This window comes from Pantherophis guttatus, chromosome 4 (assembly GCF_059756535.1).
Source record: "Pantherophis guttatus breed Tessera chromosome 4, ASM5975653v1, whole genome shotgun sequence".
NCBI classification, from domain to species: domain Eukaryota; kingdom Metazoa; phylum Chordata; class Lepidosauria; order Squamata; family Colubridae; genus Pantherophis; species Pantherophis guttatus.
The window spans coordinates 152,490,153-152,511,164 of record NC_142066.1 but is presented as its reverse complement, the minus strand read 5'-3'; the positions used below and the strand labels follow the sequence as shown (position 1 = coordinate 152,511,164).

Below are 21,012 nucleotides of genomic sequence, written 5' to 3'. Positions count from 1 at the left end.
CTTTCACAGCCTCAGTTGCAGATCAGGGATTGTAGAAACTGTAATCCAAAACATCTGGAAGACACCATATTGCTTCCTTCTGCTCTTTTTCTTCTGAATGTATTCATAGATGCTGACTGTTAGACATTAAAGACCTATATGGGGGAAAAGGAAGTATATTACCTAGCAAAAATGAAACAAAATCTCTCAGTTCTATAAACCAGGAGACCTGAATTTTTAAAAACTTGCATAGACAATGCAAATTGAACCCTTTGAATATTTTCCTCTTTATTTTGCATAATACCTCTTTGCAGATTTTCTTTTATTTTGCATAATTTGTTCTGCTGTGCTTATCATGGGAAGGGATCACTTTTGGCCATCAAATATTGTGCACCCAAGGTGATAGTTATAGGGGTGTGTTTAAAAAAAAAACCACATCTGATTGTTGAGTTCCTGCAAGTATATCTATATTTATTACTAACTCTTCAGACTTTTAAAGGGTTAAAAATGGATGAAATTGTGCTTTTAGTTTAAAAGAATGCTTAAATGGGGGGAGGGTAATCTATTTCGACTATCTTATTATGCACTGGATTTATGCATATATGTTAATTTTTAATTTTTGAAGCACGAATAATTTTTGAAGAATGCACACAAAGCCTCTTTAAACCTTGTCTATTTATTTGTCTTGGGTGAACATAATAAATGGGTAAGTGTGTATTTCATTTTTGCTTTTTCAATGAATAACCTGTACTTTTAAAAACAGATCGACCCCCCCATAACTGCAAGAAATACAGTTTTTCCTGATAAAGTGACACAAAGAGAATGTATTTCAATTATGCGCTGATGAAACTGTTAGCTATATTGTATTATGGACGTTAATGAAATTTCTTTGATGTGTTGAATTATGCATTTTGCTGCTCCCTTTTTTTTTTGATATCCTGAGATTGTGGAACAGAAAATAATACCTGTCCAGATTTCATTCTGTAGCTGTGGGAATGCAACATATTAGCGGGAACAATTTGTGGTATGTTGCAGATATTTGAAAGTGATGCTGGGTAGTACAATGGGAGAATTTTTGCTCTTCATAATGTTCTTCGGATTTCAGTTTGCATACCTTGCACTGAACCATATTTTTAGCCTAATATGCTAGTTTACCCAATCTTAAGGCTAGTTTATGGGTAGGTGTAGTTGTATGCATCAGAGACCAAGGTTAACTTAATTGAAGTTAAGCAAGGGTTGAGAACAATTGTTGAGAACAGTGGTTCTGAACAGGCTATTCTTAAATCCACCTACTGATAGTCCTCGACTTATGACCATAATTGAGCCCACCATTTCTGTTGCTAAGCGAAACATTTAAGTGAATTTCCTCCATTTTACAACCTTTCTGGCCCCAGCTGTTAAGTGGATCTGGCTTCCACATTTTTTTTATTTTTTTTATTTGATTTATATGCCGCCCTTCTCCGGAGACTCAGGGCGGCTTACAGTGCGTTAAGCAATAGCCTTCATCCTTTTGTATATTTATACAAAGTCAGCTTATTGCCCCCACAAACTGGGTCCTCATTTAACCTACCTTAGAAAGGATGGAAGGCTGAGTCAACCTTGAGCCTTGGAGAGATTCGAACCAGCAGTAAATTGCAGGCAGCTGTGTTAATAACAGGGTGCTTTAAACCACTGTAGTACCAAGGCTCTTGGTACATTGACTTTGCTTGTCAGAAGATGGCAAAAGTTGATCACATGACCCTGGGACACTGCAACCGTCATAAATATGAACCAGTTGCCAAGCATCTGAATTTTGATCACATGACCATGGGGATGCTGCAATGGTCCTAAGCGTGAGAAACAGTCATAGCTCACTTTTTTTCTGTGCCATTGTAATTTTGAATGGTCACTAAATGAATTGTTGTAAGTCAAGGACTACCTGTATTGGAGCCCCGGTGGTGCAGTGGTTACAATGCAGCATTGCAGGCTAACTCTGCTCATTGCCAGGAGTTCAATCCTGATGGGGCTCGAGGTTGACTCAGCCTTCCATTCTTCCGAGGTGGGTAAAATGAGGACCCAGATTGTTGGGGGAAAGATGCTGACTCTGTAAACTGCTTAGAGAGGGCTGTAAAAGCACTGTGAAGCGGTTCTATTATTAATTGCAAGGAACAATTACAGTGGCTACCTGGTGGGAAAAGGGAAGATTGGAATAGTAAGGGTACAATATTTTGTGTTCATGAGGGTTTGCATAATAGCTTTGCAACTGTGTGTGTGTAAGGCATAGTGACACTGACAAAATATTGTCCTATTTTCTGAATTAGGGGAAGCTGAAAAAGATTCAAATGATAATTTCACTTCTCCACTAAAGATATTCAACCTATCAGTTTCTTTAAGGGCGGATCTACTCTAAAGAGTTATATCAAAAAATGCATACAGGTAGTCCTTGACTTACAACAGATCATTTAGAGACCAAAGTTACAACGGCACTGAAAAAAGTGGCTTATGACCATTTTTCACACTTATGACCGTTGCAGCATCCCTGTGGTCATATGATCACAGATGGTTTGCAACTGGCATGTATTTATGATGGTTGCAGTGTCCTGGAGTCACATGATCAGCTTTTGTAAACTTCTGACAAGCAAAGTTAATGGGGAAGCCAATTCACTTAGGAACTGTGTTACTAATTTAACAACTGTAGTGATTCACTTAACAACCATGGCAAGAAAGGTCATAAAATGAGGCAAAACTTACTTAACTGTCTTGTTAGTAACATAAATTTTGGGCTCAATTGTGGTTGTAAGTTGAGGACTATCTGTATTGTACAATAATGTAAGGGTAAAAAGGATAAGGTTATCATTTCCTATAATCTGCAGAAAATTCCAATTTTTCAGAGCAGAGGTGAGCTCAAATTTGCAGTTCTTTGAGAGAAGGTTGGAGATATTGTCTTGTAGATAAGGATTAGACCAGGGATGTCATACTCACGTCGTCATGTGACATGATGGCAGTGTCACATGATGTATTGGGATTTCCCCCCCCCCCACTAAACCGGGGTGGGCATGGCCAGCTGTGACGCATCCGGCCCATGGGCTGGGAGTTGGACAGCCCTGGATTAGACAAAGGGATGTTAAGATACCTTATCCCTTACCGGTTTTGAAAATAAAAGCCTCAAACTGGATATGTTCCTCTTTTGTGTGTTTAGTATGAATTGCTCCACTTTTGAGATAGCAAATAGTAAGTGATCTTAGAGAATCCCAAAAGCGAATCAGGGTTGAATCTGTGAGGGCCTTGGTATCTCTGAGCTTGGCTGTTTTCTTGCAGGCTTTTCATTATTGAAAATGAACATCATCAATGCACTTAGATCAGCAGTTACCGTAGTTAGGTACTGAAACATCTGCAAGAAAACAAGCTTTGAGAGAACCAAGGATCCCACAGTTCATCCCTGAGCTACAAATACTCTCTTCTATGGTAGGGGTGAATGTGGGAGGTACCAGTATATCTAAGGGCTGTAGGATAGCCTGACAAACTGGGGAAAACAATCCTAGAAGAAGACATGCCTAACAATTTCATATGGTAATGGAAAAAGGAATTGAGTTTTAATTTATGCATAAAAATGCAATATACTTGACATTATGCACAAGAATTAGTACATGTTAATGTTAGTCATTTCCCCATGCAGCCTGTGTGCCAGCATAACATTCGGATGTCAGAATTAGATGCAAAAGGGAGTCCAGAATAATTTAGCTACCTCACTATCAACCTAAGACCTGGTGGATAATAGTTGCCCTGTAAGCAAAGAGGCAGACGCTTTTGGGAACAGGGTTTGTATAGTTGAGCTGAGGGTCAGGTTTCTTGCTCCCAACTATATTTCTTGGCTACAAGACAAGTACACCTTGTGACATTTTTTCACTGTTCTCGCAGGCTGTTGCTTTTTGCTCTGTGGATGCTGTCAATACAATGAGTCTTTAAGAATGTAAGGCCAAGCAAATGTCATTCTTCCCTTGGGTTTCCAGGAAGGGATTTCACTCCCTACATCCTGGAGGAATGTGTGGGTGGATTTATACCAACAGTCAGATATAGTTCTTCTGTCTGGCTTGAAAACATGAACAACGCCAGGGTTGTACTGTATATCTCAGCACAGAAAGCTTAAGTCTCTAACCTATGTTGCAGCCTGCAATATCTAATGCACAGAGCTGCAGGCAAAAGCTGAGATTTGATGGCTTCATTCAAGCAAGTGTGTACTTTACAAATTGGTTGAAACAGATTTATTAAAATGCATGTCCCCTATGACTCAGCAAAGCACGTGTTATGCTTCTGGTTCCCTTGATACTTGCTCAAAAGACAGAGCTCATGCAGGATAAATGTGAATTTAATAAGTCTGCATCATATTTCAAGAAACATTGGATCAGCTTTTGAGGGGACCCTGGGTCGTGTACCCACGTTAAATCAGAGACAAGTCAAAATCTCTTCTATGATACCTGAATGGAGCAAACAATTTAAATTGAAAATCAAGCCAGGTTGCATGATTTCTCATCCTTTAAAACCAGGAAGGATAATTTATTTTGTTAATCACAGGCATTTTAGTCCTACTTGTATTATTGGCCATATTAATCTTATCGAGATAAAGCAGATTTACTTGTGTGCACATTGATGACAGTACACAATTCACAGAGGTTCATGACTAATGGCGACAATAATATGACTCTATTCAGCAATTTTTCTGGCCCTTGTTATATCACCAAGCAGTGATACTCAAATACTTCAACATACCTTCACTAATGTAAAGTCTGTAAAGTTGCTTTACTAAAAATAAAAAAAAAACCTGGATGCAACTTGGCACATACTGTAATAGTATGTGATACTTACCGTAAATAGCTTTTTGGTGATTGCAAATGCTTTTGTGCATGCAGGTTGTTCTCAACTTATTAACAGTTCATTTAGTCACTGTTCAAAGTTACAACACTGAAAAAAGTGACTTGTGATGTTTTTCACATGTAAGAGCATTGCAGCATCCCCATGGTCACATGATAAAAATTCAAACACTTGTCAACTGACTCACATTTATGACGGTTGCAGTGTCCCAGGGTCATGGGATCACCTTTTGCAACTGTTTGAGAAGTAAAGCCTTTACTACTGTAATGCTCTCTACATGGGGCTCCCCTTGAGGAGCACCCGGAGGCTCCAACTGGGGCAGAGTGCGGCCGCGCAGGTGGTTATGGGAGCAACGTGGCGCTCCCATGTAACACCTCTCCTGTGCGAGCTGCACTGGCTCCCGGTGGTCTTCCGGGTGCGCTTCAAGGTTTTGGTTACCACCTTTAGAGCGCTCCATGGCTTAGGACCTGGTTATTTACGGGACCGCCTGCTGCCGGAAACAGCCTCCCACCGGCCGGTACGCTCTCATAGAGAGGGGCTCCTCCGGGTGCCATCAGCCAAACAGTGTCGGCTGGCGGCCCCCAGGGGGAGGGCCTTCTCTGTGGGGGCACCTACTATCTGGAACGAGCTCCCCCCGGAGATACGGAGGATCCCGGATCTACGCACCTTCTGCCGCGCTCTTAAGACCTTTTAATTTCACCAGGCTGGTCTGGCCTAACCTTTCCCATTCTTTTTTTAATGTAAATTTTAATGTAAATTTTAATTTGTTCTTAACCTGGGGTTTTAAATTTGTCTTGGGCTAAATTGATTTAATTCGATTTTACTTTTGCTCTTAATTTTTGTATTCTATGTGTTTTATTCTGTGCCTGTTCACCGCCCTGAGTCCTTCGGGAGTAGGGCGGTATACAAATTAAATAAAATGAAATGAAAATCAAAAGTCAATGAGGAAGCCAGATTCACTTAACAACCTGGTTACTAATTTAACAACTGTAGTGATTCACTTAACTGTGACAAGAAAGGTCATAGAATGGGGTTCATTTAATAAATATCTCACTTAGCAAAAGAAATGTTGGGCTCAATTGTAGTTGTAAGTTGAGGGCTACTTGTATTCAACCCCCTGCAACGGGATTTCCTTAGGGTAGAAATATTTCCATGTTCTTTTGAATTGGCTGGGGTGGGGGCTGGATCTGAAAATATATGGAAACAAACCTTGGTACCCCTAACATTTCAAGCAAGGAGCTGTATCATTGGCTTAGTGAAAGTTTTCTGTGAACTCATGTTTCTCTATTTCAGTGTTTCTTAAAGTGTGGTCCTAGGATGTCTGAAGACACCTCAAGACTCTCATGGGGCCTATGAAATCCAAATTATTTGTCTAAAATACAATAAAAAATTAACATCTCTATTGTGAGAAGCAATAGAGTGGCAGTGAATCCATCCATTTAAATTTTAAATTTTTGTTTCATTTATTTAGCTGTACCCCTTCTTTGTTATTTTTACAAATAACCCAAGGCAGCGAACATATGCAATATCTTCCTCTTCTTATTTTCCCCACAATAACAACCTTGTGAGGTCAGTTGCGCTGAGAGAGAGAGTGACTGAGCTGGCGTTCATGCCTAAAGTGGGACTAGAACTCACACGCTCTTGGTGATTGGCCTAAAGTCACCCAGGTGGCTTTCAGGACCAAAGCAGGACTTGAACTCATGATCTGCTAGGAATGGTGGAGAATTTTATCTCCTCCAATACCAATATCTTTATTCAGCAACTAACGTTAGTCCTCCACTTACGACCATAATTGAGTCCAACATTTCTGTTGCTAAGCAATATATTTGTTAAGTGAATTTGTCCCGTTCTACAACTTTTCTTGCCACAGTTGTTAAGTGAATCATTGCGGTTGTTAAGTTATTAAGGGAATCTGGCTTCCCCATTGACTTTACTTATAAGAAGTTTGCAAAAAGGGATCATGTGACATCAGAACCCCGCAACCATCATAAATATGAACCAGTTGCCAAGTGTCTGAATTTTGATCACGTGACCATGGGGACGCTGCAATGGTTGTAAAAGTGAAAACAGACATAAGTCACTTTTTTCAGTCCCTTTGTAACTTTGAACAGCCACTAAGTGAACTGTTGTAAGTTGAGGACCACCTGTATTTCTTGACAGTTCTTGGCTCATGAACAGGACTTAATACAGGTATCTGTTACAACAGTGCCCCCCAATTGGGCACCAGGGACTGGAGAGAGTTTTTTTTCCAGAGGGGGCATGGTTTCATGTGTCTGAAGACCTGCTCAAGACTCTCATGGGGCCTATGAAATCCAAATTATTTGTCTGAAAAACAATAAAAAATTAACATCTCTATTGTGAGAGGCAATAGTGGCAGTGAATCCATCCATTTAAATTTTTAATTTTTGTTTCATTTATTTAGCTGTATCCCTTCTTCGTTATGCACATTGCCTATGCAGCGAACATATGCAATATCTCTTCCTCTTCTTCTTTTCCACACAATAACAACCTTGTGAGGTGGTCACCTAGCTAGCGTTCATGCCTAAAGTGGGACTAGAACTCGCACCCTCTTGGTGATTGGCCTAAAGTCACCCAGGTGGCTTTCATGACCAAAGCAGAACTTGAACCTGCATCCCATGGATGGGGTTTCACTTGTTTGCACAGCCCAGTTTCTGGCATGCCACGGCCCAGTGCCGGTCCACAGACAGGGGGTTGGGGACTCTGGTATTACAAATCATGTTGCAAAAAAAAGTGACGTGCACCTGATGAAGTCATAATGCCAGGGATGCCATTATGCCGTTTGCATCAGTCGTGTCACAACATCCAGGGCAAACAATGTGGATTGCCACAGTGATATCATGGTGCACAGGCTGTCCTTTGCCCTTTGTCTCCTCCTGCAGCCCCTGTGTGATGACAAGGGATTATTTGCCCTTCATGCAGAGAAGAAGGAAGCCACAGTCAACAAAATATCTGCCAACTAGTTCACAACAGTCTGAGCACATTGCTGAGCACATTGTAAGCCGCCCTGAGTCTTCGGAGAAGGGCGGCATATAAATCAAATTAAAAAAAAAAAAAAAAAAAACAACAACAGTCAATACACAGGTAGTCCTCAGCTTACAACCATTCATTTAGTGACCATTCAAAGTTACAACAGCACTGAAAAAAGCGACTTACGGCTTTTTTCCCATCATTAGGATTGTTGCAGGATCCCCACAGTCACGTGATAAGAATTCAGGGGGCTTGGCAAATGGGATGTATTTATGGCTGTCGTAGTGTAGATCCCTTTTTTGCTTGCCTTCTGACAAGCAAATTCAACGGGGAAGCCAGATTCACTTAACAACCATACTACTAACTTAACGTCTGCAGTGATCACACTTAACAATTGTGGCAAGAAAGGTTGTAAGTAAATTATTAAACAGTTATTAAATAAGTTTTATTTACTTATTTAATAACTGTTTAATAACTTACTTACAACCTTAATAACTTACTTACAAATAAGTAAATAAAACTTATTTAATAACTGTTTCGCTTAGCAAAATAAATTTTGGGCTCAGTTGTGGTCATAAGTCGAGGACAACCTGTATATGACTGTGCTTTAGGGTTTTAATCCTAGGCCTCACATTTTCCCAAGGCAGTGCACAGCCTGCTGCTCTCTTCAAGTCTATGGGAGGTAGTTGAGATGTATTGACAGTCCCTCTCTGAGGGAGATGGGTTTTTTATAAAAATGTTAAATAAACAAACAAACAAATAAGCAAGCAAGCAAGCTTGGGAACCGTTCATTCCTGCCTTCCCAGCTTAGATCCAGTAATAAAAAACTTACAATGGCTTCTTTTTGTGAGAATCATACACAGAAGAGAGAGAAGAGAATATTTATAACTCAGGGTTGAAATGTGGGGTCCTCAGTGCTCTCTGAGCTTAGTGGTTTTCTTGCAGATGTTTCATGACCCAACTAGATAACATCATCAGTGCTAGAAGAAAGGGTTTACAGAGTGGAGGGGGGAAGAGGAGGAGGATGAGGAGGATTGTGGGGCCATTACATGGCTTAGGCCCGGGATATTTGGGGGACCATCTGCAGCCAGCAACAGCTCCCCATCGCCCGGTGCGTTCCCACAGAGAGGGCCTCCTCAGGGTGCCATCGGCCAGGTAGTGTCGGCTGGCGACCCCCAGGGGGAGGGCTTTCTCTGTGGGCGCATCTACCCTTTGGAATCAACTGCCCTTGGAGCTCCGGGTGGCCCCCGACCTCCGCTCTTTCCGCCGCGACCTGAAAACGTGGCTGTTTCGTTTGGCCGGCCTGGACTGATGGGATTTTAATTCTAATTTAATTTTAACTTGTTAGTCTTAACTGTTAAATTATGAGACTTGGATTTAATTTTTTAACTTTTTATTAGATGTTTCTTAACTGTTGTGAGCCGCCCTGAGTCCGGCTGGAGATAGGGCGGCATATAAATCTCATTAATAAATAAATAATAAATAATTGGTGCTCTCTGAGCTTGATGGTTTTCTTGCAGGCGTTTTGTTACCCAACCAGGTAACATCATCAGTGCTTAGAAGACTTTGCTCTCTTCATATGTAGTGGCCTGCCTTGTTACTGTTGGAGGGAGTGGCCTTGTTGGTTCTTTCATTAGGTTGTGGTTTACTGTTAGCTTGTATGTCTGAGTTGATAGTTCCTTGATTGGGGTATTGTTTGTTTGTTTGTTTGTTTGTTTAATTTATATACCGCCCTACTCCTTTTTTTTTTTATTGAAAAAGTTTTCAAATACAAATTTCCCCCCTTTTTTCCCCCTCTCCCTCCCCCTCCCTAACCCCCCCTCCCCACCCATCCCCCCCTGTGACTTCTTCATAACAAAAAAAAACCTAATTCATAACAGATTACTTACTCCCTCCTCTAGATATTGACCTTTACTTACTAAAAATATTATTAATATTATAACATCCCCCTTTATCCATACATTTCAGAAAAGAGAAAAGAAAGGAAAAAAAAAAGACATTATACTATAACATTATAGAATAACTTCTCCACTTTAAAACTATACGATAAGTCCTACTTTAACATTTAATCTTCTATATATGTTACTATAACATTTCAAAGCAGCCTTCCCCATAAAATCTAATTTAACATTTATTCCACTCTATCCATTTCCTCCACTCCCCTAAATATATCACTTAAAAATCCCTTTTCTTAGACTAATCAATTTACTAACTAGCTTATTCACCCACTATCATACAAAATTACCATACACAACATTTCTTAATATCTTTGATTCACTGCCCACACTACTTAAAAATATATGTCTATATTTTCCATTATATCTAAATAAAAAAAAAAGAAAAGACAATGACTTTAAATTTATAATCCATATAGTATCTTCTTTGAGGTCTTTCCACTGGATTGGTAGAACCAACATCCATAATCGGGTAACATAGCTTGCTGGTGCAACAGTTTATTCAGGATCTTCAATCATATCTGCCCCCATCAGTAGTAAATATCTTCTTATATGTATAAAAGTAAAAACAACCACCCGAGTGACATTATAATTATATTCCATATAGTAATAATTGTGGGTTTCATCAGGATTATTAATTCCCATCATCATAGTGGGTAACAACCCGATCTTCTGCATGCCCCAGCATAATTCTCTTGCCTTGTGATTCAAGATAATATAATATGTTTATCAACACAAAGAGAAATTCCAAAATGGATAATTCAAATCCATCAGTTTAAGGCTCATTTCACGTCCCCAAATTACGGCCATGCAGAGATCTGCCACAATCCTCAGGATGATATTAACCAATACGTCGCCTCTTCTGTGTTTACACATAATCATTCATATTTTAAAGTCACTGGCTTCACTGTTGCCTAATTTAAAAATTTCTATTTTTATGCCACCTATTTCTCTTTTTCTTTTCTTTTTGTGGGTTTGGTTTCCATCCTGGTTTCCTTTCTACAAATTGTGTATCATCTGGTCGGTTTTTATTCTGCTTTGTAGATTGGTCTTGTTGGTTTTGTTTTTGTATCTCATGTTTCTTTTTTATCCCTTGTATATCCCCTAATTGGTTTCCATGTTTATCCTTGCCTTGATAAGTCATCACAATAAAATTAGATGCCACTTCTCTCAAATTTGTAGATAGTCCAGCTGGGGTATCCAATAAATCCAAAGGCAATTCATCTGGTACAGTCTCTATAATTCGATATTTTACCTTTATTTCCGGCTCCTTCTGCTTGTCCTGTATTATACCTGAAGATGTTAAGTTCATTTTCAACCTATTTTGATAAAATTCTTCCGCTCTTTCAACAGTATTTAGCTGATATCTTTCTCCTTGGTATCTAAATATAATACCAACTGGGGCGTCCCACCTGAATGAAATATTTCTCTTTTTTAACTCATTCACCAAAAAACCAAATTTCTTCCTTTCCATCAATATCTTAGGTGGGAGTTCCTTGTAAATCCAAATCTTTCTTCCATACAATTGCAAATTAGAATTGAAGGAATTTTGCACGATATTATTCCTAATTTCCTTATCTGTAAAATAAATCACCACGTCTCTAGGCAATTGCCTTTGCTTGGCAATCCAGGAGTTGATTCGATAAATTCTGTCAATCCTACAAAACACTTCGTCCTACTCCTATACCGCCCTACTCCTGAAGGACTCAGGGCGTTGAACAGCCAAACAGTAAAAACACATAAATACAAAATTTAAAAACAAAGTAAAATCGAATTAAACAAATTTGGCTCAAGACATATTAAAACCCCAATCATTTAAAAACCAATTTAAAATATGTGTAATTAAAAAGAGGGAAAAAATTAGGCCAGGCCTGCCTGGTGGAATAAAAAGGTCCTAAGAGCGCGGCGGAAGGTGCGCAGATCTGGGATCCTCCGTATCTCCAGGGGGAGCTCGTTCCAGATAGTAGGTGCCCCCACAGAGAAGGCTCTCCCCCTAGGGGCCGCCAGTCAACATTGTTTGGCCGATGGCACCCGGAGGAGCCCCTCTCTATGAGAGCGTACCGGCTGGTGGGAGGCTATTGGTGGTAGTAGGCAGTCCCGTAAATAACCAGGTCCTAAGTTTACTTCTTAATTGTTGGTTTAGTATTGATCTTGGTGTTAATCTCTGCTCATCTGAGGGTTGATTGCTACCAACTCAGGAAAGCACCAAGGATTCCCACATTTCAGTTGTTCAGCTAAACCCGATTAATGAATTTGCTGATGCTATAGCTGAAAGCAGAAGAAGTTTGCATTGATAGAAGCAGAGTGCCAGATGTGAGAGAGAGAGAGAGAGAAAAAAAAATCTTTCTGAACTCTTTTTTACTTTGAGCGAACCTTCCTTTGCAATGCTTATTGTGCCATAGCATAATAAGAAAATAAATGAACTGGAATGTGTTTTCAAGATCCTGCTGCTTTTGTCAGAACGAGACAGCATTGTGCTGCAATCTTCACTCCATTTGTATATGTGTGCATGTATAAAAGGGGTGGGACTTACAACATGACAACACAACACCGCCCTGATTATTCTGCTCCATCTGCCTCTTGTGGAGGTTGCTCTTTCATCAAAGAACAATGAAGATAAAATCCTCTTAGACTCAAGGCTTCAACTCCAGAGGAAATGTTACAAAGACAGTTCAGTAGCACTTAAATCAGAATAGAGCTGGAAGGGGCCTTGGAGGTTTTCTAGTCCAACCCTCAGCTCAAGCAGGAGACACTATACAATTTGAGACAAGTGATTGTCCAGACTTCCTTTGGATCTGCAGGATAAATGGCTCCCCTTTTAAAGAATCCCTATCCTGCTTCCCACATTTTGATATCTACCCCCTTCTCCAAGTGGAAGAAGGTTGCTGAGCCTCATCTTCATCGTTGCCCTTCAGGCAGGGGTCTCCAACCTTGGCGGCTTTAAGACTTGTGAACTTTAGCTCCCAGGTTGGAGACTCATGCCGTAAAGGGCACTTTTGCTGCTCACCTGGGCACCTCGCACCTATCAGGGTTTTATCTTTGTTTTTGCCTGGCCATGAATGATCATCCTGACAAATGAAGAATAAAAAGAAATGGAATTACTGAGTATGTGTAATCCTTGATTTACAGCCATTTGTTTAGTGGCTGTTCAAAGTTACAATGGTACTGAAAAAGGTGACTTATGACCAGTTTTCACACTTATGACTGTTGCAGCATCCCCATGGTCACTTGATCAAAATTCGGGTGCTTGGCAACTGACATGTACTTATGACAGTTGCACTGTCCCAGGGTCATGTGATCATCATTTGTAACTTTTCCATCTGGCTTCCAACAAGCAATGTTGAAAGCCAGATTCACTTAACCACCACACAATTCATTTAACAACTGCAGTGGCAGTGTTCAGATTAACAACCGTGGCAAAAAGGTCATACAATGGGGTATAACTCAATTAACAACTGTCTTGCATAGCAAGGGAAATTTTGGGCTCAATTGTGGTCTTAAGGTGAGGACTACCTGTTCCCATTTACTGGGTAATTGGAAAGAACACTGACTGGCTTAAGAAAGTGATGTGCATACAACAGTGAACAGAGAGGTGTAAAAATTCTGCTTAGAATTAGTAGTGGTAGGGACATCTAACAATATTGTGGTAGATGTTAGCCCTTTAGGTAGGACATGTCAAGAAGAAGGCATTAAGGATTCCAGGAATGTTGCTTAGTAAGGTTGAATAAAAGGATCTTGAAAATTTTTCCAGGTTCCTCTCTGTTCCATGTTACACCAAGCAAAATCAAGGCTCAGTTATTTTAAGTATCTTTCTTAAGCTACTCTCTGTCTCTGGAATATGCAAGCAGATTCTCTGATATCTTCCCCCAAGGTCAGTTTTACATTTCTTTATATAGATCCTGCATTCCGGTCAGAAAGCCTGATACAATGGCTTATGCTTTGCATGGAGATGTGATTTAATTTTATGACATTTGTCATGAAAGATTTAAGAGCTGTCAGGTAGTGGATGGAGGAAATTCTATTGGTTTGGATGGTAGGGTAAGGAGGTTGAATGACAAGATGGAGGCTAAAACATACAACGAACATTTACTGGAATTGGGTATGTCTAGTCTAAGGAAAAGAAAGACTGTGGGGTGACATGATAGCAGTGTTCCGATATTTGAGGGGCTCCCACAAAGAAGAGGGGGTCCACCAATTCTCCAAAGCATCTGAGGGCAGGTCAAGAAGCAATGGGCAGAAACTAATCAAGAGAGAAGGAACCTGCAACTAAGGAGGAATTTCCTTAGTTGCAGGTGAGAACAATTAATCAGTAGAATGACTTTCTTCCAGAAGTTATGGGTGCTCCAATGCTGGAGGTTTTTAAGACGAAATTGGACAACCCTTTGTCCAAAATGGTAGAGGATCTCCTGCTTGATGGTAGGGTTAGATTGGAAGATCTCCAAGGTCCCTTCCAATTCTGTTATTCTGTTATTATGATTCCACCTAAATAGTAGCAAGAGTTTCGTTCTGCTAGGAGTATTGATGTTGACACAAATGATCTTGCAAGGTTGGATAATCTTTCATGGGAGATAACAACTTGTCAGGATGGTCGTAAGGAACATAAGGTTCCTTCATCAGCATTAGCCTTGACTCAGTTACTTTTGAAGTCCTTCCATATCTACAAGATGAAGAATAACAATAGCAATAGCACTTAGACTTGTATACCGTTTCACAGTGCTTTTACAGCCCTCTCTAAGCAGTTTACAGAGTCAGCCCAATGGCCCCCAACAACCGTGGGTCCTCATTTTACCCACCTTGGAAGGATGGAAGGCAGAGTCAGCCTTGAGCCTGGTGAGATTCAATCTGCCAAACTGTTGGCAGCCGGTGATCAGTAGAAGTGGCCTGCAGTACTGCACTCTAACCACTGCACCACCACGGCTCTAGTTGATACTGGTAGACCTTGACTTAGAACCATTCATTGGGTGATCATTGAAAGTTATAACAGCACTGATTTATGACCGTTTTTCATGCTTGCAACCTTTGCAGCATCCTCATGGTCACGTGATCAAAATTCGGATGCTTGGCAACTGACACATATTTATGATGTTTGCAGTGTCTCAGGGTCACCAACTTTTGTGACCTTCTGACAAACCAAGTCAATGGGGAAGCCAGATTCACTTTACAGCTGTGTTACTAACTTAACAACTGTCATAATTCAATTCACAACTGTCACAAGAAAGGTTGTAAAAATGGGTCAAAACTCACTTAATGACTGTCTCACTTAGAAACAGACATATGGGTTCAATTGTGGTCGTATGCCATGGACTACCTGTACCTCTTTAAGCTTTTGTGATTGAATATTGTTGCTTAGCGGTTGATTAGAATGGCTAATCTTTTTGTGGCTGAAAGTTATCTTGTAGGAAGAATGGAAGGAAGAGAGAAAGGTGTTTAATGTTTTATTTAAAATAAATATTGTGTGTATCCTTAATCAGAATGCATTTCTGAATTGCAGTTATTGTAGGAGATGACCATGCTGAGCCTGAGGGAGGGGTCAAATGCATCATAAGTCTCGAGTACCTGCGTGCCCGCAAGAGATCTAAGTCCTGCCCACCCTAAAGACCTCTCTTATCTCCCGCTCAATTCTCTTAACAGCCAGTTGGTCAGATTCTTGTAGAGAGCTTGCAATACATCTTTATGCTCATTTGAACTTCCTGAACCTCCTAATTTCTCTGGTGCTTGACAGTTATTTCATATTTGGAGCTAAACTTGAGATAAAGAGCAGGTGACACCCATTTTGCCAATCAGCTTCAAATAATGTGCTTGTTAATCCTTCTCTGCCCAGAAAGGAATCCACAAGGACACCCCATTTTCTCCCCATTTTCCCTACAGGAATTGCAATCATTTTGCTTCCTTCTGACATCCTGCTTTCTCACTCATGAGAAAGGCATGTCAGGAAAGTGACTTCCTTTGCTGGGAAGAGTTTAAAAAGTGAGAGACTCACTCCCCAGGAGCTGAGTTGGGACCCCAAACCTCTAACTTCTTACCTAGATTATAAAAATAAGCCTTCACTAAGTTATGATGGCAGAAAGTGATGCTGGCCATCTGCAATTCTCTACAGCTATTCATCGGGAGAGATAGATCCCAGGAGAATAACATGTTTTTGATTACTGTTTTTACTCCTGAGTCCAATTACTAGTTTCTAAGTTTTCATGTGGGAATTAGCAGGCTAGGTTAGCAACCCAGTTAGTTTTTGAGAATAGACACGGGGCAGGAAAAATAATATCCGGTTTCTCCTATTTCTTCCCCCAAAAAGTTCACCTTTGTGCCATTGAGATAATTGTGTTGTAGATTTTTGTGTTGTGGTTTTTTTTTTTTTTAATGGAAGGTTGGAAGGCCATAATCCAGCTTCATTTTATGTGTGATCAGGCATAAAAAGAAGTCAAGACATGTGGGCAGATGGATGTGGCCACTGATTAATTAAGCCAAATTGGAATAATTAAATAGGACACAGGACTGCTTTGATATTGTCAACAGTTCTTGGTAAATACCAAGTTATAGGTAGTCCTCAATTTACAATCACATTTGAGTCTAAAATTTCTGTTGCTAAGCAAGACAGTTATTAAGTGAGTTTCGCCCCATTTTACGACATTTCTTGTTTAGCCAGTTAGACAATGTGTAACCCGTTACAACATGCCTCTTTACAGGAGGACAGAAGGATGTTAGTCCTTATCTTCTCTAGACCAGTAAGGAATAATCCAACAACTCAAATTACTTGTGTCTTTTAGAAGAAAAGAAGAAACTGCAATACTTTCAAACAATGTACAGGGCTATTCCATCAGAGAGAGACTGGCCAAGCCAGGGGAGGAGTCAAAAGGGGAATTAGTCTGCAGAGGCACAAGAGGACAAAGTCTGACAACCCCCTGCCTGAATGCCATTGAATTTTACCTAATCCCAAACCGCCAGTCTGGAAAGATTCCTGTGAAATAGACAGGAGAATTAAAGTAGCTAATTGAAGATTTCATATGTGGATCTGGTTGTTCATACCTGACAGGTGCAGTCCCATCACTTTTATTGAGTTATCATGCTTATAAAGGAATTGAAAAGTCCTAAAATTGTTGCTGGGCACCACATTGGGGAAGAAGTCTCTCTCTCTCTCCCCCCTTCCCCGCCCTCCCCCCCTCCCTCCCCCCCCTCTCTCTCTCACGCACACACACACACACACACACACACACACACACACACACACAAGCATTGTACATTCTTACTTTCATCCTTTGTTATCTATTTCCTAGTTTTTCTGTCATCTTTCTATTCTAAATTTAGGTTGTAAGTTCCTTGGGGCAGGGAGATGTCACTTTTCCTTATCCAAGGCCCCTTGTATACCAATTGCATCACTAGTTTGGGTGCCACTTATAATCATTTGTGCAAGAGAACCCTATTCGCCTAAGCAGGCTTCTGTTTGCTTGGTCCTCTGTTCGTTCCTTCCTTCCTTCCTTCCTTCCTTCCTTCCTTCCTTCCTTCCTTCCTTCCTTCCTTCCTTCCTTCCTCCCTCCCTCCCTCCCTCCCTCCCTCCCTCCCTCCCTTCTTTTCCTTCCTTTCCTCCTCCTCCTCTTCCTCCTCCTCTTCTTCTTCTTTCCCTTCATCCTCCTCCTCCTCCTCCTCCTCCTCTTTATGAATCCTTTTTCTTTTTATGCTGAATCGGCAGCACCACACCTGTGTTCCCATTCAACATGGACCTTATTAAAATGTATTTTAAGAGAAGCTAATCTTGGCTATTTTGTAAGGCTCTCTTTCTCCCCCCCCCTTTTTTTTTCTAGGAACATTTTGGGAGTAGGAAGATCAGTTTTTACTGAAAATATACATTTGGATTCAGCTTCATCTACACATGATTTTTTTAGGCTGTAATAAAAAGAAAACTTACAGTGTCTATAGAAAAGAAAGTGCATTTTGATAAAGAAGAATATTTGTAGCTCAGGGTTGAAATGAAGGGTCTTTGATGCTCTCTGAGCTTGGTGATTTTCTTGTAGATGTTTCATTATCCTAGATAACATCACCAGTGCTAGAAGTGCAAACCCCACTCCCTTCTAGCATTGATGAGTTCCTAGTTTGGGTAATGAAACAAGAAAGAAAACAAGAAAACAACCAAGTTCAGAGAGCACCAAGGATTTCTCATCAGTAAGATTACATGCTTCATTTCTCTTTTTGAAGAGAATTAAATACTTAGATCAGATTGGAGTTAACTGTAAGGGTGACAGTGTATTATGAACATGTCCTATTGTTTTTTTTGTATATACTTGTATTTTTGTATCAGTTTTATGTATTTGACATGGTCAATTGACAATAAACCCACCCACCCTCCTTCCTTCCTTCCTTCCTTCCTTCCTTCCTTCCTTCCTTCCTTCCTTCCTTCCTTCCTTCCTGGAGTAGACTGATTAGAATTTGAATGATAGATCATAAAAAATGTCTCCATTGAAAGCTAGTTTGGGAAATTAAAAAAAAAAATCTGAAAAAGGCAGTGTTAAAGTTACTCCTGTATTGTTGTTAAGAAAATTACTTGGTTTTGTCCATTTAATCACTAGGTGTCAAGTTTCACTTGAGTATGTATCTGTCAGACCTTCCAGATATTGCAGAACAAATTACAGCCATAATGGCCAAATCTGAAGGATTCCTAGAGCAGAAGTTCAGTAGCAATTTAATAAAATAAAATAAATATACATTTGAATTCACCAGAGAGAGCAGGGGTCTTAATGATATAATACTATATACTATACTAAAATACTAGAGCTATTTTTATCTTGAAAGAAATGATTTCATTTGAGAAAAGCTTGTATATATAAAAACACATTGAAGAATATTCAATGACCGACTAGATAATATCTGCAATATCTGATCACTGACTTTGCTTCAAGAATTATTCTCTTGGCTATGTATTTTTTCTGTAAACTTCAACCAAAGTTATATCTGTATAACTTTGCGTATCTGTACTCATACATTCATACTGTACATATGTCTATAGCAAATCCATCCATTGCATTTTATTTATGGAAAGGATGAATAAAAGCTGTGAAACAGGAAAAATATTGCAATGCCACAATAGTGGAAGTGTGAAGAGCTCATTTTTAAATATGTTTTTAAAATTCAAAACTCCTTTAAAGTTATTTCCTTAACTCAACCTTCAACATTATTCAGTATGTTTATTATGTGCACTATTTTAACCAACTGTGTATTTATGGCGTGGTCCGAACTTCCTCCGTGGAATAAATACGTGGAGTAAGTATCTTTTCAGAACTTTATTTTCTTTTTGAATTTGCATAATATTAGAATCCTGCTGCATATAATTTAAGTTGGGAACTGGGCACATGAGGACTGTCCATGTTCTTGTGATTATCTTATTTATGTTTTCTAGGGTGATGAATAGCTGGGATGCTAAATCATAAATTCAAAATTTATTGAAAACTAGAATGGAATTAATATCTATTAAAATATATGATTAAATTGTGTTTTGTCAAAGTGTACCTCAAGTGCATTGACAAAACACAATTGATTCAGATAAATTATATAGCTTTTAGAGAGTGGACTTTTCTCAGAGAAGTCTGTAATCTAAAGGCTTAACAAAACACTTACCTTTAATTGAATTTGGAAAGTGCATACTACAGATAACATACTACAGATAGTCCTCAACTTACAACCATTCATTTTGTGATTCTTCAAAGTTACAACAGCACTGAAAATGTGACTTGTGACCATTTTTCACACATAACGACCATTGCAGCGTCCTCATGGTCATGTGGTCAAAATTTGGGCACTTCGCAACTGGCATCTATTTTATGATGGTTGCAGTGTCCCAGGATCATATGATCACCATTTGTAACCTGCCCAGACAACTTCCAACAAGCAAAGTCAATGGGAGAAGCCAGATTCATCTAATGGCCACATGATTCCCTTAACAACTGCAATGGTTCACTTACCATATTGGCAAAAACACCGAAAAATGGTTTTCAAAACTCAATCACTGCCTTGCTTGGCCATGGAAACTTTGGGCTCGTAAATTGTGGTTGTAAGTTGAGGACTACTTGTAGTCACTGCTGCAGTTAGAGACACATCACTCTGCAGGATGTTAGAAATATTTTTTTTTGCAGAATTGGATAAAGATCAACTCTGACTATTCATCAATAGGTAATACTGGAGTGACAGAACTAAACAATCTGGATTTGTATATATAAATACTTCTGAAACTTACCTTTTGTATGAAAGTTCAGTACGCCAAGCCTGCACTTCTGCAAGTTCTTAGTGAAATGGATACCAGATGCAAAGGCTTAATCTAAGTGCAGTGCATTAAACAATTAGTGTGGCTCATTGCACCAACCAGAACACACTTTTTATTTTTGACTGATGGATGATAAACACAGCCATCTGCTCCTCACTATGGGCGCCAGAAGGAAAGAGGACAAAATGCCCTTCTTCCAGACAGGATCTTAGAGACAGTCCCAACTTCCAGGCGCAGTGAAAATCCTCTAAAATGGGGCATATTTCTCTTCTCCTTTGGAACACTAACCGGATTTACAGTTGCATGTGATCGAGATCTGTTTTTAAAAGCTGCCCTTATTGTGTTTCTCACAGGCATACAGGTAGTCCTCAACTAAACAACCATTCATTTAGCAACCGTTCAAAATTAGAACAGCATTGAAAAAAGTCACTTAAGACTGTTTTTCAAACTTATGACCTGTGTAGCATCCCCGTGGTCACGTGATCAAAATTTGGATGTTTGGCAACTGGCATATGTTTGTGACAGTTGCATTGTCCGGGATCACCTTTTGTGACTTTCTGATGGGGAAGCCAGATTCACTTAACAACTGTGTTACTAACTTAACAACTGCAGAGATTCATTTAACAACTATGGAAGGAAAAGACATATAATGAGGCAAAACTCACTTAACAACTGTCTTGGGCTCAATTGTGATCATAAATTGAGGACTTCCTGTGCATACAAATGCACATGCAGCCTTCATTTATTTATTTATTTATATTTCCTCTTTCTAAAGCACCCATGTCCCTCAGCAGCTCCTTAAGTGGCTCAGTGGCTAAGACGCTGAGCTTGTCGATCAGCGGTTCGAATCCCTTGTATAGATCTCCTGCGTGAGCAGGGGGTTGCACTAGATGACCTCCAAGGTCCCTTCCAACTCTGCTACTGTTACTCAGAGGTGTTGCTGGATTGCAACTCTCAGAATTCTACATCCTGCTTTATTATGCCAATGGGGAATTC

At 39.8% G+C, this 21,012-nt stretch overlaps 1 protein-coding gene across 5 annotated transcripts in view; it reads left to right on the top strand.

Annotated features, from left to right (window-relative positions):
• LOC117654807 (sodium channel protein type 5 subunit alpha-like) overlaps window positions 1-21,012 on the top strand; it is a 391,184-nt gene that overhangs the window by 86,905 nt on the left and 283,267 nt on the right. For 4 of the 5 annotated variants that reach the window (XM_087893105.1, XM_087893104.1, XM_087893103.1 and 1 more), the window contains exon 1: window positions 18,935-19,019. In XM_087893105.1, the coding sequence (XP_087749231.1) occupies window positions 18,940-19,019 (80 nt within the window). In that variant the 5' untranslated portion in view covers window positions 18,935-18,939. Of the gene's footprint in view, window positions 1-18,929; window positions 19,020-21,012 lie in introns of those variants that run through there. The other variant, XM_087893106.1, reaches the window with a different exon arrangement.